Source organism: Lygodium microphyllum, chromosome 21, assembly GCF_053477565.2.
Source record: "Lygodium microphyllum isolate KBCC chromosome 21, Lygodium_microphyllum_v1.1.10, whole genome shotgun sequence".
Lineage (NCBI taxonomy): Eukaryota > Viridiplantae > Streptophyta > Polypodiopsida > Schizaeales > Lygodiaceae > Lygodium > Lygodium microphyllum.
This window is the reverse complement of record NC_141155.1, coordinates 84,162,957-84,179,839: the sequence shown is the minus strand read 5'-3', so window position 1 is coordinate 84,179,839 and position 16,883 is coordinate 84,162,957. Positions and strand designations below refer to the sequence as shown.

At 40.8% G+C, this 16,883-nt stretch overlaps 1 protein-coding gene across 2 annotated transcripts in view; it reads right to left on the bottom strand.

The window, feature by feature from the left end:
- The window catches only part of LOC148018226 (uncharacterized), a 28,134-nt gene extending 20,769 nt beyond the window's left edge, over positions 1 to 7,365 (bottom strand). For both annotated transcript variants that reach the window (XR_015687626.1, XM_087661198.1), the window contains exons 1-3: positions 7,232 to 7,365; positions 6,649 to 6,738; positions 6,422 to 6,506 (exon numbers count right to left, since the gene is read on the bottom strand). Coding sequence is in view for 1 of the 2 variants with exons in the window: in XM_087661198.1 (XP_087517324.1) it covers positions 6,422 to 6,506; positions 6,649 to 6,737 (174 nt within the window). In the remaining variant the exon portion in view is untranslated. The remainder of the gene's footprint in view (positions 1 to 6,421; positions 6,507 to 6,648; positions 6,739 to 7,231) is intronic.
- Between the last annotated feature and the right edge of the window lie 9,518 nt (positions 7,366 to 16,883).

The following is a 16,883-nucleotide window of genomic DNA, read 5'->3' as shown; positions in this document are numbered from 1 at the left end:
TAGTCCAACTGCTCCCAATCTATACATTAAGAATGAGGGGGGGGACTTGCTGATTATCATTCTTTATGTAGATGACTTGCTACTCACTGGACCTATAGAAGAAAAATTTGTGGATTTTAAGGTTGAATTAAAACATGCATTTACTATATCAGATATGGGCTACCTACACTATTTGGGGATTTAATTCACCCAAAATTAGCATGGTATTATCATGTCACAGTCACAATATGCGGATAAGCTATAGATAGGTTTAGTATGCAAGATTTGTCAGAAGTGAAGCAGCGGTGGAAGCATAAACATGTGCTGAAATAAACTGCTGAAACACAAGACAAAAAGAGAAAAGAAAAGAACACGATACAGATGAGAACTCAGATGTATGCACGGGAAACGGAATCCATATATCTGAACACGAGACAGTCGCATACAACAGTGAGTCACTGGCTGCGTGGGCACTGGCACTGGTGAAAATGATGATGATAACTGAGGAGGAGCCACTGAGTATATATAGACTGAAAAAGTGGGGAGCAATAATGCTGGTCGGATAGCATTAATGCTGGCCGACTGGTGCATAAAATGCCACACCAGAAAAAAACCTAAAATACCTAATAAAAATGCTCAGCCCAGATCAAGCTCAGACTCACACATGAGCTGACAAATACTCTGCTAACACCCTCTCTCAGATCATGAGTGATCTGATACAATACAATAGTACAATGAAAAGGGATCAGAAACTATACAACATAGAACCACCAAGTAGAACCATGGATATCCAAGCAGTGGGTGATCAAGCCACCACCAAGGTGCCTCGGAGAGAACCGGATGTCGATGTCAATCGTACCAAATACCTGAAAATAGAGAAGATCATAGCATATCTCTGTGTCCATACCAATGTCTCGCAGTAGCATACAAGACCATCCTGTCAAAAATGCCTCTGAACATAGGTGACCATGGAGTCCCTGCCTTTGGCCAAACCGCCAAAGTGTCCCCTTATGTGAGCTCCAGACGAAAGCCTCCCGCTCTCTGTCAGATAACCAGCTCAGCATGAACCTGGATGTCAATCCCAGCTCCAGGATTTGATTCCGCCAGACGGAAGTCGATGCGTCAGGGACGTCCCTCTCTGGAACCTGTGCACCTGTATAAAAGTATAGATGAGGCGCGGCTGCCCCATCTGAACACCCGCTCACACTCCCTCTCTGGCACAAGAGAGTCGTGAGGGATGACCTCATCACCACCACTAGAAAGCAGCCGAGGAAGGGGCCACCAAGCCCTTCCCGCAATCCAAAGAAGAGGATCCCTTCCGCGCCTTGGACTTCACCTTGGTCGGAGGATCGGAGTCAAAGTCTGATGAAGGAGAGGACTCATCGGTAGAGTCAATATCCCGCTTCGTCTTCTGCTCCTTCTTCCTAGAAGCCGCTAACTTCTTGCAGTCCTTCCGCAAATGTCCCTTCTTGCCACAGTGGTAACACTGGGCCTTCGACTTCTTCTTCCCGTCACCCCTCTCTGAAGCTACATAAGCCTCACCTCCATAATGTGCCGGAAGCCGCCCCTGTAATCTCAAGGATGCCTCATGCTCAAGAAGCATCGAGGTCATATGTGTAAAACTGACAGGAGTCGATGATGTCTGCGCCCCGAGCATTGGCCACTCCATCAAACTCCAGGGGGAGCTTGTAGAGGACCGTCCCGACAAGATGCACCTCGGGAAGAGCAGATTGCATGTGCCGAAGCTGGTCCTATACCTACGTAACATGAAGAAGAAAAGACTGAATAGTATCTTTCAGCTCAAACTTCATCTGCTGGAGCTGGCCATAAAGTGTGACGGCCCGCATGGTGGAAGGTGCCTCGTACATCTGCTGCAACTTCTGCCATACTTCAAGAGACGTCCTACAGGAGGTAACCGCCAGTAAGACCGCTTTAGAAATACACCGAAGCAACGCCGAGTAAGCACGGGCATCGTCCGAGTCCCATGTGAGCACCGCTTCCTCATGGTTGTCCTCATCAAAATCTTCACGAAGAGGAAAAGGACGGAGAGGTCGAGCAATAGCTCCACAAACGATGTACCATAACCGCTTCTGCACAAACCAAGCTTTCATGACAGCACTCCATGTGAGATAATCAGGTCCATGTAACTTATCATCAGTGGAAGTGCATGGAGGAGCCATATGGAGAGGATAAGAAGAGAAGTAGAGAAGAGATGGAATGTAGAGAGGAAACACAGCCAAAACACAAGCACAGACTACAGAAAATGAGAATTCACATGCAATATAACCCAAAATCTGATCAATAGAAGACAAAATCTGCTGCAGAAAGTTAAAAAATCAGTCAAAAACTGCCAAAAACAGTAAAAACGGCCTGAATTAACAATCACCCAGCCACGAGAGACGCTGAATCAGCAAAATGCACGCTGTAAACAGGAGAAAAAACAGGTAGAAAACTGTCGCCAGCAGCTGCAGATAAAAAAACGCAAGCAGCAGAGGGTGCGTAGGCAGCAGGTGATGGCAAAACTGCAAAAAACGCAGGCTGAAAACAGCCCCAAAACAGGTCGCCTGGCTGCGACAGTAGTCGTCTGATCAGCAGGGGTACAAAACAGTCCTGAAATCAGCAAGAAAACACAGCAAGAAACACAAATCCTGAAAACTGATACCATGTCAGAAGTGGAGCAGCGGTGGAAGCATAAACATGTGCTGAAATAAACTGCTGAAACACAAGACAAAAGAGAAAAGAAAAGAACACGATACAGATGAGAACTCAGATGTATGCACGGAAAATGGAATCCATATATCTGAACACGAGACAGTCGCATACAACAGTGAGTCATCACTGGTTGCGTGGGCACTGGCACTGGCTCCTCTCTCCACAGAGTCTGCAGATGGTGAAAATGATGATGATAACTAAGGAGGAGCCACTGAGTATATATAGACTGAAAAAGTGGGGAGCAATAATGCTGGTCGGACAGCATTAATGCTGGCCGACTGGTGCATAAAATGCTCCACTGGCATAAAATGCCACACCAAAAAAAAACCTAAAATACCTAATAAAAATGCTCAGCCCAGATCAAGCTCAGACTCACACATGAGCTGACAAATACTCTGCTAACAAGATTGCAAACCTATATGCACTCCTATGGAGCCAGGCTTAAAGCAGAATGCTATTGCAGTAGCAAGAAATATTGTGTTTCATGCTCGCACGAAACACATAGAGGTGCATTACCATTATGTCAAAGAGAGATGCTATACACGAGAGATCAGCTTGATGTATGTATCCACACAGAAAAATATTGTAGACATTTTTACCAAGGCACTACCATGCGAGAAGTTTGAGGCTTTTCGAATGTCCTTAAACTTATAACCCTTTGGTGATTGATCATCCTTGTACTTCATCACATTGGCACTGCAAGGGGGTGTTAGAATTTGCCAATTCTATGGGCAATACCCAATGTAATTTGTGTGATGTGAACACTTAATTAAAATGTCAATGTAAGATGTGTACACCTAGTGTCTTAGAAACGTAAAGTAGTGACACTAGGCTCTAGAGTAAAATAAACCTAACTCTAGTTAGTTGGTCGAAGGCTGGTTAGTCAACCCTTGACCTAAACATAAGTTGTACTTTCACTCTATCTTTCATTCTAGCAAGTACACTCTTCTCTTTTTGATTCAGCTCACTCTCTTGCTGTCATTCTCTCCTCTCTCTCTCCATAGCTAGCTGCCATTTTCCAACATCATGAGAGAGGGAGAGGGAAGGGGGGAGAATTTTTAAAATTGTTAGCTTAATTTTTAAACTTTTCTAGAGTCTTTGTGTGAGAGAGAAAAGATATAGAGAAAGAAAAGAATAGAGAAGAGAGAAAAAAAAAAAGGGAAAGAAAAAAAAGGAAAAAAAAGCAAGAGAAGAAAGCGCAAAAATAGGGAGCAAAAACGGCCACTTGCCATGGTACAATCGAGTGGGGAAGAGGTCAGAGGGAGCGGATGGGACTAGACGAGTCAGACGAGTTGACCCGTCAATTGGACATGGCCAACCCTGTCCCATCCCTGAAAAAGCCTCAAAAAACTATATATGCAGATGGCGAGCTGCAAAACATTGGGAAAAATAGTAAAAAATAGGTCGAAAATGAGCAATGGATGGTCGTCCAAACTATAAATCAGTTGCACAAGGTAGAACAAGTCCAAACAATGGACGAAAAGTCAAAACACAAACCTGCATCAGCAAATAACAGCAGCAAGAACCTAGATCCTACAATCCAATACCATGTTAGAAGTGGATGCAATGATGGAAGGATGGAAAACTGTTGTAATAGACTATTGAACACGAGACAAAGGAACGAGAAACACTGCAAAAGAAAAGAACATTGCACAAAGAACACAATAGCAAGGGGATGCTTGAGAAATAAAATCCATATGCCAATATACGAGAGCACAATCCAACGTAAGTCACTGGTTGTGTAGGCACCAACACCGGCTTCCTCTCTCCACCAGAACCTAAGGAGGTGAATGACATGATGACGATGATGATGATGATGACTGTGCAAGAGGAGTGCCTAGAATATAGGCCAAATCAATGTCATAAATGATGTCACGTCAACCAGCAAAAGCCCTAAACACCATGAAAATGACAAATATTAAATGCCTAAAATATCTAGAATGTGCAATAACAGCCAACAAACTCTATGTTAGTAGTCCGGGGTCTGGAGTCTTCTCCAACATCCTTGTACCCGGAGGACTACCTTGCACTCCCTCCTTGGCAGCCCACATGATTAACATCCCCAATAAACTGCTGTTGATGCATTTTGGGATCCATCATGAGTACAGACACACACTATGACACAATCCAACACCATACTCAGCTCAACTCTAAAAGGTCCTCCAGAAAAAGAGGTCTGAGGCCCCTCAATGTCGAACATCAAGATGGTCTTGGCATCAGCTGCCATCACAAATGGCCAGTTTATCGAATGGTTATGAAGTCATACTTCCTGAATGATGATCTTCATGAGGAGACTTATGTAGAGCAACTACCATGGTTCTACGTCCTGCAATCAAAGGATTAAGTTTGCTGTTTATAGAAGACCCTCTAGAGTCTATGGCCTAAAATAGGCACCCTGAGCTAGGTATCAATGGATTGACCACTTCTTCTTAACCATGGCTTTCGGTAGTCAAATTATGATCCCAACCTCTACTTCAAATTGTCAAATGAACGGTGACCTTTATCATTCTTTATGTGGATGGCTTGATCATTACAAAGAATTGCACTGAAGTCTGAGCACATTTCTCACACTCGAGATGTTGAGGGCAAAGTTTGAGATGACAAATCTTGGTCGCCTTCACTTTTTCCTTAGGCTATGCCCACTTGCATTCTCACAATAGAGAGATGTGACTGAGTTGTTGACATCTTTTTGCATCATTTCTGCAAACCAATTTCGTGCCCATGGACTTGAGGTCCAAGTTGTCCTATTGTTTCTTCCACACAATTTACATGCGCATATGAAAACAAATGTGCAAGTACCATACATGGCCCTTAAAAAATCATTGTTTCAAGGTGCTGACCTAGTTTCTAAATCACTGGGCATTGCAAGTTTGTACAGTTTCATGGTTGTTGGAAGTATAGTGTTCAGCCCAAATGAGTGCACAAACCACAAACAGCAAAACAAAAACCAAATCATTACTATTAGTTAACTTGTCATCTGTTCCTGGCATGTACATTAACACTTAAGCTGCTGGGCAGCCAAGCAGACCGCAAACCCACACAGCATACCAGAGCCAGCAGGGCCAGCAATGGCAGACAGTGGTGCAAGCAATACAAGACAGGTCAGGCAGATTTCCCAGTCAGCCAAGGCAGCCAACCTGCAAGGCAGTTGGACCTACCACCTGGGCCCCCATAACAGGAGGCAAAGAGGAGGCTTCCCATTCTAGTGTGCAGCAGTGCAAACAACCAGACTTCCTCCCACTCCTAATGCACTGGGCATGTGAAATGCAGCTTGCCCACTAGAAGGGCTGAGATAAGGGGAAGCACATAAGATGAAGTTACTTGAGTGCTGTCTCAGGACTGGATAGCTGTGCAGCAGGTCTACTAGCACTTGTTGTAGAAGTGTACAAGTGCACTATTCCCACTTGGATTAGCAGTGATTTGTATCTTGCAGCTCACCATTAATGTTTCTTAAGTTTAAGGACTCACTTTGGCCTTTGACTTCTCTTCCTCTTTTCTTGAGTTAGGTTTGAGTGGAGTAGGGCAAATAAATTGCAGTGTTTTTTCAGTCTAATAATAGCAGTAAATTGCCAGTTTGGGTCTGATGGCCAGTCTGAAGGAGTTGCACAGTCACTTGCTGCATTGAACAGTTACCTGAAATATCTCTGCCCAATGTTCTGTGATCTGAACGGTGCTGATTATAAATATCAACTTGTACATATGATTAAATTATAAGCTGGTGAATTTTTACCTCCAATTCTGCAGATTTTACTGCAACAAAAGCCGAAGCAATGAAGATGCCTGCCATTGCAATGGCAGTGTTGCGACGCCAATGTCTGTGTAACATATTGCAAACATTCTTGGTTGGATACAGGGCAAACAAATATACAAAAAGATGTAGGTATTACTAAAAGATGTAGGTATTGTTATCGACACTAAACACAGGCACAATTCAAATCATATTACTGATTGTGATACCTTGGATTGCAATAAGGACCTCCAGTCATACTCCAAACATTTTTGTAACCTGGCTGCCCCCCAGGTTCATGCAGAGTGCCACCACCCATCCTGTGTACAATTCGTTGTTCACACAAGTAACAGTCGGCTTCATAAGACATGGCAGCTCAGTAGAAAACAAAACATGAAAAATGCAAGATACAAATCAATCAAGAGTCTAGACTGATTGAAGCAAATTTATGTTGCCTGTGGTTATCTTCTCCAGTTGAGCTGTAAGCCCTTCACTCTAAACTCTAAACACAAAGCCTGAGATCCTTCACTAGGTTCAAAAAATAGGTCATGTACGACAAGACTAGAATTGTCCGGAGACGCCTTGGAAGACATGCCACAGCTCTGGACTTGAACACACACAAGCATTTGAGACTGTCGGATGATTAGCAGACTGTGCAGAGCCCTTAGACAAGAGCATTAACAGATGGCTGGTTGTAAAGATTGCAGGCAAAAGCAGGCAAACACTTTGACAGAAAACGGATCGTCTTCTTCCATGTGCAGATCAATAGCACACAACAAAACAGCAGCAGCGACAAAGAGCATGAAAACCGACCTGAGGCAATGTTCGATTAGGCCTGCAACAATTCGATGATACCGTCCTTCGGTTCTTCAGGGCCCTTATCGGCGTTCGCACAAAATGTCAAAGGAATTGCAAACTTTCACAAAAACAAAGCCTTCCAAGTTCCCTCAAATTTTAGAGACAAATTTTCCGTTATAAAAATGGCAAATACATATGATTTTAGTTTATTTAAAAACCCCTCCAAAATATTAACTTAAAGGATTTTGTATCTACTACTAAACATTTTCAGTTATAAAAATGGCAAACACATGTAATCTCATTTTACTTAAAAATCCCTAGGATTTTATATCTACTACTAAAAATCTTTTTCATGAATATTGGCCTTTATATTGCACTTTTATGTGGAGAAATTTATTAAATTGTATCTATACATGTAACAATTTGGACAAAAACTTAAGAAACTTTTCATATTTCCTTAACTAAGTTTCAAGTAAACTGGTTTTAAGTCTAGCACAATCAATCAAATATTATTCCCTATTAGTGTTAATGATTTTGGCTAATAGATAGGCATGCCCTGCTTTACCTTAGGATTCAAAAGTGTGTGTAAGTTCTATAAAGGGGTAGATATCTTTCAAGTATTGACAATCTATGAAACGGTTAGCCCCTTTTGCCCATGTAGCAAGTTGACATCCAAATGTAGCAATCTATGAAAGGGTTAGCCCCTTTTGCCAATGTAGCAAGATGACATCCAAATTAGAGTTTTCTCAAGCATGTTTTAAGTAGAGGTGAGGAGTGTTTTGTTAAATAATACGTGATCTTGCATTCATAATGTAAAAAGAGTTATAGCATCATATAAATGCAACTTGCCTCATGGCATGTTACTTAGCTTCTTCTGAAAAAGCTTGTAAATCAAGAGTTTGCCCCTAAGGGGTCCCAAAATAGTCAGTAGTTCTTGCTTTAGATGGGAAACTATTATGTTAGGTTTTCCCCTCCCACGAGTCACAAAAACATACAAATTTCTGATGTACTAGATGTATCTCAACAATGTTCCACTAATTAAACAAACTAAATGCCAACTAGCTTCATCCAAGGTCCCCTAGTTAGCAAAGAATGCCATCCTAAAGCCAAACTCATAGTGCCAGTTTGAGGCTCTCAACCATCTTTTCATTGCTTTCCGCAAGGGAGTCACCACTCAACAATCCCAAAATAAATGCTTCACATTCTCTTCTACCCTATTGCATATTGGACACATAGGGGAGATTCTATTCCACCTAGCTAAGCATGCCCTTACTGGGAGTTTCTTCAACATCACCCTCCACCGTAGCACATTAATCTTGAAAGACGAGGTTGCTTTCCAAACCGTCTTGCTCTTCTCTTTCACGTGGTGGTTTTAGCCATTGGACATTGCTTGGCCCATCTTTCTTTAATCCTCGTCAGCACGCTAGGGGAGGCCGCCTTGTAGTCTTTGGCCCTCCTGCAATTCCAAAGCGATTTGCCCCCTTGAACTTATTATATCCTTAAGGATAGAGTTGCATGACTTAATAGGTGACATTAGCCAAGGATCTTTCAATTATTACGTGGTCGCCACCAAAAAGTTTTCCCCCTTCTCAATCAATTGAAACCGAACTACTCTTTGCTCTATCGACTTCCAATTACTGCTCTGTGCATCCCATAGCTCAAACCAAGTACTGAGACCCTTCTTATACATAGCTTTGGCTAATAGTGGTTTCCTATGGGGACAAGGGCCATTTCCAAGTCATATGCATATGGAGAGATCCATGTGCTCCTACTCAATGCTATGTCACCCTTCATTCCTCCTCTTGAGGTCCAAGGAGTAGTGCTAATTACTCTTTGCCAACTTGTTACCATTGCATGTGCTGCATCAAACTAAGGTAACCTAATGGAACACTAAGGCCAGGTAAAAACATCTTGCCAGTTGACCATATCCCAAATTGTCCATTTGATTCTTGCAGAGGTTAGCCAACTCTTTAGGATGACCATCCATGGTTGTCTCTCATCCATTCTCTTGAGCAAAGACATGTGTAGGTTGCAAGCCTAATCCCCTAGTCCCTTCAAGCCTACCCCTCCCCACTCTTTGGGTTCTGTAAGATTGTCCCATCCAATCTGTGCTAGGGACTATTTGTCTTTATAGGCCCACAAGAACCTTCTCAAGAGTTTCTCTAGCTTTTCATAGGCCGAGTAACTAAATGCCAAAAGTGGGGCCATGTACACCACTATAGAGATACACATAGTCTTGATGACAATTATTCTTCTAGAAAGTGTGCATGCCTTGGAAGTCCACTCCTTCATTTTGTTTAGGGATTTAACACAGGACCATTGGAACCTTTGGGATAATGTCACTTCAACCCCTATATGGGCTCCTAAGTATCTCACCATCTCCCTCCCATAACATTGAAACCAAGGTTAATCACCCATTGTTGAGCCTCCTTCTAAGAGAGTAGGAAGAGTTCAGTTTTGTTGTGATTGCCCTTTGAAGATGATAGATGAGAAAACTCAGTGTATATCTCCAGCAATTTGGTCATTGACTCTTGAGTAGCCTCCACAATTGATGCATTATCACCGGTAATGAACTACTTGTGAACCCTCCTTCCAAGGGAAATTCCTTTGATAGTTTCCCTTTGCAAGTGGCCAAGTAAATTCTACATAGCAAAGGATCTGTGATGAGTGCAAAAAGCAGTGGAGCCAATGGGCATCCCTATCATATGGACCTATGAAGGAAAAAGGAGGAAGACAAAGATATGTTAATGTTAATAGAAACTGAAGCACCTCTGAAAAGCAAGGCTGTAAGATTGATGAATACTAGCCCAAATCTCCATGACCCCTAGGATGAAGGCCCAACTTACTCGATCATAATCCTTATCCAATCCATATTAATAAGAAGAAAGTCCAAACTCTTTGCTAAGGCATAGTCCATTGAGTAGATGACATTTAACATTACATCCTAGATTTTCCTACCATGAATGAATACATACTATTTACTATGCACTATTTAAGCCATTAGGCATTTCACCCTAACAACCAATGCCTTAGCTAGAGCATTGTAGGAAAAATTCAGCATGGTCAAAGCCCTCCAATTGGAGGCTTTTGTTCTATCCTAAGTTTTAGGGATTAGCTTGATTAATCCTTGATTTATTATTTTTGTTGGCATCTGCCCCTCCTTTCTTGCGTGATTGAGGATAGCAACCAAATCCCCTCCGCACACTAGCCAAAGCTTTTGGAAGACTTTTGCCGAAATCCTATTAGGACCAAGTGACTTAGATGGCTTAAAGCTAAATATCACCTCCTTGATTTCTTCAAGAGTGAAGTGTCTCTTCAGCACCAGGGCGTCATCCAAAGATGTGGGTTCCATTGCATTTGCAAGGAACGAGTGAAGTCTTTCTTCACAATCTTCTATCACCAAGGGTTTCGCTCCTACTATTGAAGAAATGTGATTTTTAAAGACCTTAGCTATAACATCTTGTTCATGAACAAGGACTCCATTCTTATCCTCCATTGAGGCTATTGTCTTTTTCTTTTTCTTCACCTGCAACTTTGGGAAGAGAAAAGCATTTGGGGTGTCTCCTTGGACTTTCCACTAGCCTTTTAATTGCACTCTAATGGTGCTGACTACCTACAAATCCTATTCCTTGAGAAAATCTTATATGATTACCAGACATCTTTGCATTGTTCTACAGCATGGCATCTAGTGGGTCAATTACTAGAGTGGCTTGAATTGCTACCCTGGCTTGTACAGCCCTTTCATGCTCTTGTCTTCTTATCTATGCTCTTTTGTTGCCAAAACACTTGGCTACCTATGTGATGGCATCCCGATAGTTAAGCCATCTAAAGTCAAGTGATAGAGTATGGGGTCCCTAGCCTACTCCTAAGCTACTATAAGATCTTGCACAAAGGTGTTGTTCTCCAAGAATGATGTGTTAAGCAGAACAAAGAAGGACCTTCTTCCCTTCCAAACATCAATGTCATCCTAAAAGTTGTTAGAATGGGGGTATAATATAATGCCACTGCCTCCTCAAGCAGCTTGCATAAATGTGGTCTAATCTTATTGCCCTCTTGGTTGGGCTCGAGTGTCGATTATGCCATGTAAATTTATTGTGCTCCTCCCTCCCTACAAGAACATCCATATTCTCTGAATCACATGCAGTGGTGAGTGTTTCCAGCACATCCTTCTCAGTTGTGATAATCACATTCAAGCCATGTAATCGATCCCCTTCTCTACATGTCATATTCGAATCACCCCCTAGGATGGTGCTTGCATCCTAGATCCTAAGGTGCAAGGTTTCCCATTGAATGGCTTTGGTCGCCGAGCAATTTGAGGCATAAACAAAGTAGAGTAGAAGTTCTTCATTGCCCACTCTAAGCTTGACCCCTAGAACAAACCCTTCCTCTTCTATGAAGGCCAGCTATGAGGCTTATATTCCTCCTTAACACAAAGCTAATGCCTCCCCTTACTCCCATTGCTATGCAAAAAAATGTAACACACCCTTCTATTTCGAAGGCCTAACATTCATATTGTCTAAGCTTAACTTCTTATAGCTCGATGAAGTGAGGCTTATGATTCCTAACTAGATCATAGATGATTTGCTTTGTATGGTTTGATGAGAGTCCTCTAACATCCTAGGAACAATATTTCAACCTCCTTGAGACTAAGGCCCTCTTTGCACTTCTAATATTGTTCATCCAACACTTCTTGCCCATTGATAAGAGCATAAAAAATCTGATCAACAAGTGGATTCCTTGCAAGTTTTTTGAGAGAGGGGGATTTACCAAATTTTTTTAAATTGCCTTTGATCCACTTTGCATGTGGCTCCAAGTTCTCTTTGTTGTGTTAATTACTTCCCTACGTGTAGTTATCTTTCCCATTTTAGCTCCCTCCTTTCGTTGTCTAAGTTGGCACCCCTTGTTTATCCTCTTTGCCATTTTGTTTGGTCTACATCTCAACATTTTGTTGTTATTCCTTCTTTTGTTGCTTAATTGCTTCCTTTTGCTGGTTACCTTGCTTCTATTTTGCCTTCTTTGCACCAAAATTAGCGCCCTCGTTCATCTTATGTTCCCCAACCTTGACCAAACAATTCCTTGTAAAATGCCAATTGGCTTGATAGTGGTAGCAAACGTCAAGGAAGGGAGAGAATAAAACATTGAGGACAACCTCCAATCCACCAAGAGCCTAAAGCTAGAGAAATTTAAGCGACTCGTTCCTTCTGTCCCAGCCGTGTTTGCCATTTGAGAGTACTAAATCCTTTGTAGTCTAGTAAGGTCCTATGGCTTCTTCAAAGCAAGGTGGAAATGTCCTCTCCTTTGCCATCAAGCATTTGTCAGAGTGCTATAAGTCACTTGGAAATTCAACTATCATGGTTGATGAATCTTAGCCAAGCTCGAAGTGGATATTGCCTGAAATTGGTGCTTCACATATCTATGGGGAAAATGGAATTTTCAAATTCAAGGGTTCGACTATGTACATCGAGGACCAAGGTATTCTCAGAGTTGGAGACTCTCTTTCTCAGGATCAACATGTTAATCTTCTATCTTTGGTTTATCCTAAGATTCAGAAACATCAAAACAAAAAGGATTACCCTTATATTCACCTAGGCTACATAGCAATAGGGATAATTCCTCTCTTAAGACAAGGTTTGAATGCCTCTTGTATGACAGTTATACTTGACAGTCGCCATATAAACCTGCATGATATGATTGTAGGAGTAGCTGTTTCACCACTTTCAAATGGCCCTATTTTCTTTGAACTACAACCAAACTATGTCATAGCAATAGATGACCCATGTCTACCAGAACATCTGATGCTTCATATTCGAACTATGGGATTAGAAATGAAAGCTTCATCTACTCACTTAGCTATTCAATACAGAATGGTTTTTAGATGCATGTCCTTAGCCATACCTAGAGTTGTCGAAGGAGTAAACTCCTCCCAAGATAAAGGTCAAACAATAATTATGAAGTTTGACGAAACAACACAAAGCTTCCTACCTGATTGTGTTAAATAACTGGTCAGAATTAGAATTACCTAATGAGTGGCAATTAGATATTTCATCTATCAGAAAAAAGGAGCTACTACCACCAAAAGTCATTAAGGTGCAAAACATAAAAGGGAAAACAATGTTTCTTCCTCAAAAGCATGCAGAGCCCTGTCCTAGAACAATCTGTGCAGAAACCAACTATGCAACAACCACAGTTACAAATATCTCCCTCACAGAAGGCTAGCACTCTGAAGTTTCATACTCAGCCGTGTTCCCATACTCAAATCATACAAGGTGTCTGTCACTATCGAAAACTTATTGAAAATGCAATCCTCATCCTCCAGTGTGCTCAACACTATACAAGAATTCAAACATGAGAACAACCAGTATAAAGCAACCCCCTATCTACGTCCGCAAGATAACTCCTCTTGGACGGCAAAAATCTAGGCCATGAACTGGACCAATTTGGCCCTTATAGGTTTGATAGAAAAAGCAGAATCCTTACAACGAGTAGCTAACCAATTTCTTAGTTTGTGCCAGCAATTGCCGAAAACCACTATTCAAAGGCCAACTCTAGTGCTAACCACTCATGCTGCGTCTTCAACGGTACCTTCATCAAATGCAGTCCTGATTGGACAAAATTTTCTAATAAAATATTACAAAAAGAATGGACTTCACATTTTTCCTCTCCCACTCCAAGAACATTGAATGTCCACCACATCATCTCCTCTAAAGGCAAAGAAAAGGAAATCATTCCTAAAGGTGAAGGAACTTCACATAATGCCACCACAGATCAACCAGATAAAGACCTATACTACTATGAAGATGCTAGCTCAAATGAAATAGATGATCTTGAAGAAATCCTTATCAAAGAAGTACAACACATTTATTGTCCAATGATGAATGACAGATTTGCACAAAGAAGCTATTGACACAACTCCAAGTTATTTTCGGAAACCATTACAATAAGGAAACACATGCACAGATTTGTCCAAGTATCTAGAATTCATGTTTCCAAACTGGACAGATAATGATTGTAGAATAGCTTTTGATCAGATTGATGATTTGGATCTTGAAAGGATCCATAGACAAAGAGAAGCAAACCAAGTGTTAGATCAAATGCCCTTATGCATTGATCCTACAGAAAAGGACAGTGATGAACTCACTCGCCACATCCACAAAAGACTTGATTGTAGAATCATGGGAGAAAGTATAGAGCAGAATCCGCCAAATCAACCTTCCTCAGAACTATTGGCATGGTACTACCATGATCAAGCAGCATTTAGCTTATCTTCATCTAATGAAGATGGGGATAGTGTGATTGAAGAAACTTTTGTCCCAATCAATCCACATCTCCAACAATCGTCCCCTACTTCAATTTTTCAGGCTCAAATGAATATGCATTCTTCTTCTGTAAGTAAACACTTATCTTCTCTTGTAAATATGGCAATGTCTGTTAATGCTACGGCCTCTACTTCCACAAGAAAACCATCATATAACAATTTTTGCAAAAAAAATAGGAGTCCTAAAAAAGGATCCTTTCCTATTTGGTCCATTGATGGAAAATCATCCGAAGAAATCAAACTTTTCATTTATATGATGTATGCTTATGTCGGCCAAAAGATGGTTGACAAGCCATAGACCAATAGGATAGACATTCTTGATGCAATGGCACATGGGTTTGTCGGTGACTTAAAACAATGATGGGTATCCATACACCCACAAGTCAAATTAGCCATAGCACAACATGCAAACCCAATATAGATATTTTTTGAACTACTACTTGGACAGCTAGTAGGTAACAAGTTCGATGATGTCTTGGAAGCAAGTGAAGCATTCTTCAAATCAAAACATTGTGACCCCAGGCTATACAAAGAATATTTGGTGTATATGAGAGACCTAATGTATGAAGGTCTTGGTGCCCATGATAATTCAATGAAGGAACGTTTGGTTTGTTCTTTTCCACAACCTATACCCTCTTATTGCAAACAAAAAATGAAGAATGACAACCGTGATTTCTATGACAGTGTCGGTCAAATCATCCAGACAATTGAACAAATCATAAAGGAAGTGTGCCACCATCAGAAAATGACACATCTGAATTAGAAATTCCCACAATCTGGTTGTAAGCGTGCCTCTAAATTTGATGCAGACTTTGGATGTAAAAAGTGTAGTTGTGAAAATTCATATAGCAACAAATATTATAGCAGCAGATATAATAGTAAAAGGAGACACCATCGGAGACATCATTGACCACATTCTTACCACAGGGGTTATTTTAACAACCAACAAGATTATGGTAATGGATCTTTTCGACATTCTAGAAGACACAAGAGAGATAAATCTCATCATAAATCTTATTCTGGAAATGCAAAAAATAAAGAATATTAAAATGGTTCTAAATTGAAAGGCTTGAAATGCTTTATTTGTGGAAGCTCTTCATATTTGGCCAACAAATGTCCCAAAAAGGTAAAGACCAATTAAAGGTCAACATGCACTATTAACATCACTATGACTATGATAGTTGTTATTCTTATGATATCTATTCAGAAAACTCTTACTCCTATGATAGTGAGTATGATAGCGACAACAATGATAGTGACAACAATGACCATGATACAAAAGGCACTGGCACTGAATCTGACACGTCTTCTATTTCTGAAGTATCTTCTACTAGCCAAACTTCTTGGCATACAACAGATAACTTCACGGATGCAACAGATGAAACACCTTCAGATGTGACAGAAGAATCAAATCTCGATGTCATTCATCAAAGCAACTTTCAAGCAATCAACACTCATGAAGCTCACTTCCCATAAAAAAGAGATAAGTTCATGAGTAATGATTTTCCCTCTACATCTTATTCCTCATGAAAACAAAAGGAAAGTAGATAAAGGACAGCTCATCAGAATCTTCAGAATCTGATAGCTCGAATACATCTTCCTCTAAACACAAAAAACATTTTAAAAAAAATCAGACATGAATTTTTCTCCAATCCCTACAACTTGCCTAAACTAGGTACTCTTGGCCCAGAAAACAAAGGACAAGCATATATGTTTATTCCACACAAATTGGAAAACCTTCATCAACCAAGAACAACATCCCAGCTTCTCCAAACAATTTCTTCAGGAACTCAACAAGCTGGCCATGACATGACTACTGCATTTCTCCAAATGCAGCAGGAACTTCATTCTTTGTGCAAAGTGTACAAAAGGATCTTAATTAGTCAGAAAGAAATACTCCAAGGAACTTTAGCCATACTTCATGAATTGCAGTCCTTAACAATAGCAACTGACCAAGTTAGACCAGTAAACTAGGTATGATTATCACAACCCAGAGTACATAAGATTAATGCTCTAGACAGAGGTGGATCAATTCCAATGGTCTGTGTACATGTTAAGAATATGCCACAATTCTTCACTCTATGTAGATGCATTATTAGATAATGGCTCTAGCTTAACCATAGCTCCATATGAGCTTTTTCCCAAGAAATGTATAAAGGTTACTACTCCCATCATTGTAGAACTATCAAATAATAAAATAATCACATTGATCCATATGACACGAGCATTCTTGCATCTTGGATCAATCAAGGTGCCTATTGAAATCCAACTTATGAAACAAATGAGGTATGATTTGCTATTGGGAATAGATATATTACAACATTTGGTGCCCTACACTTTCTGGTCAAAACA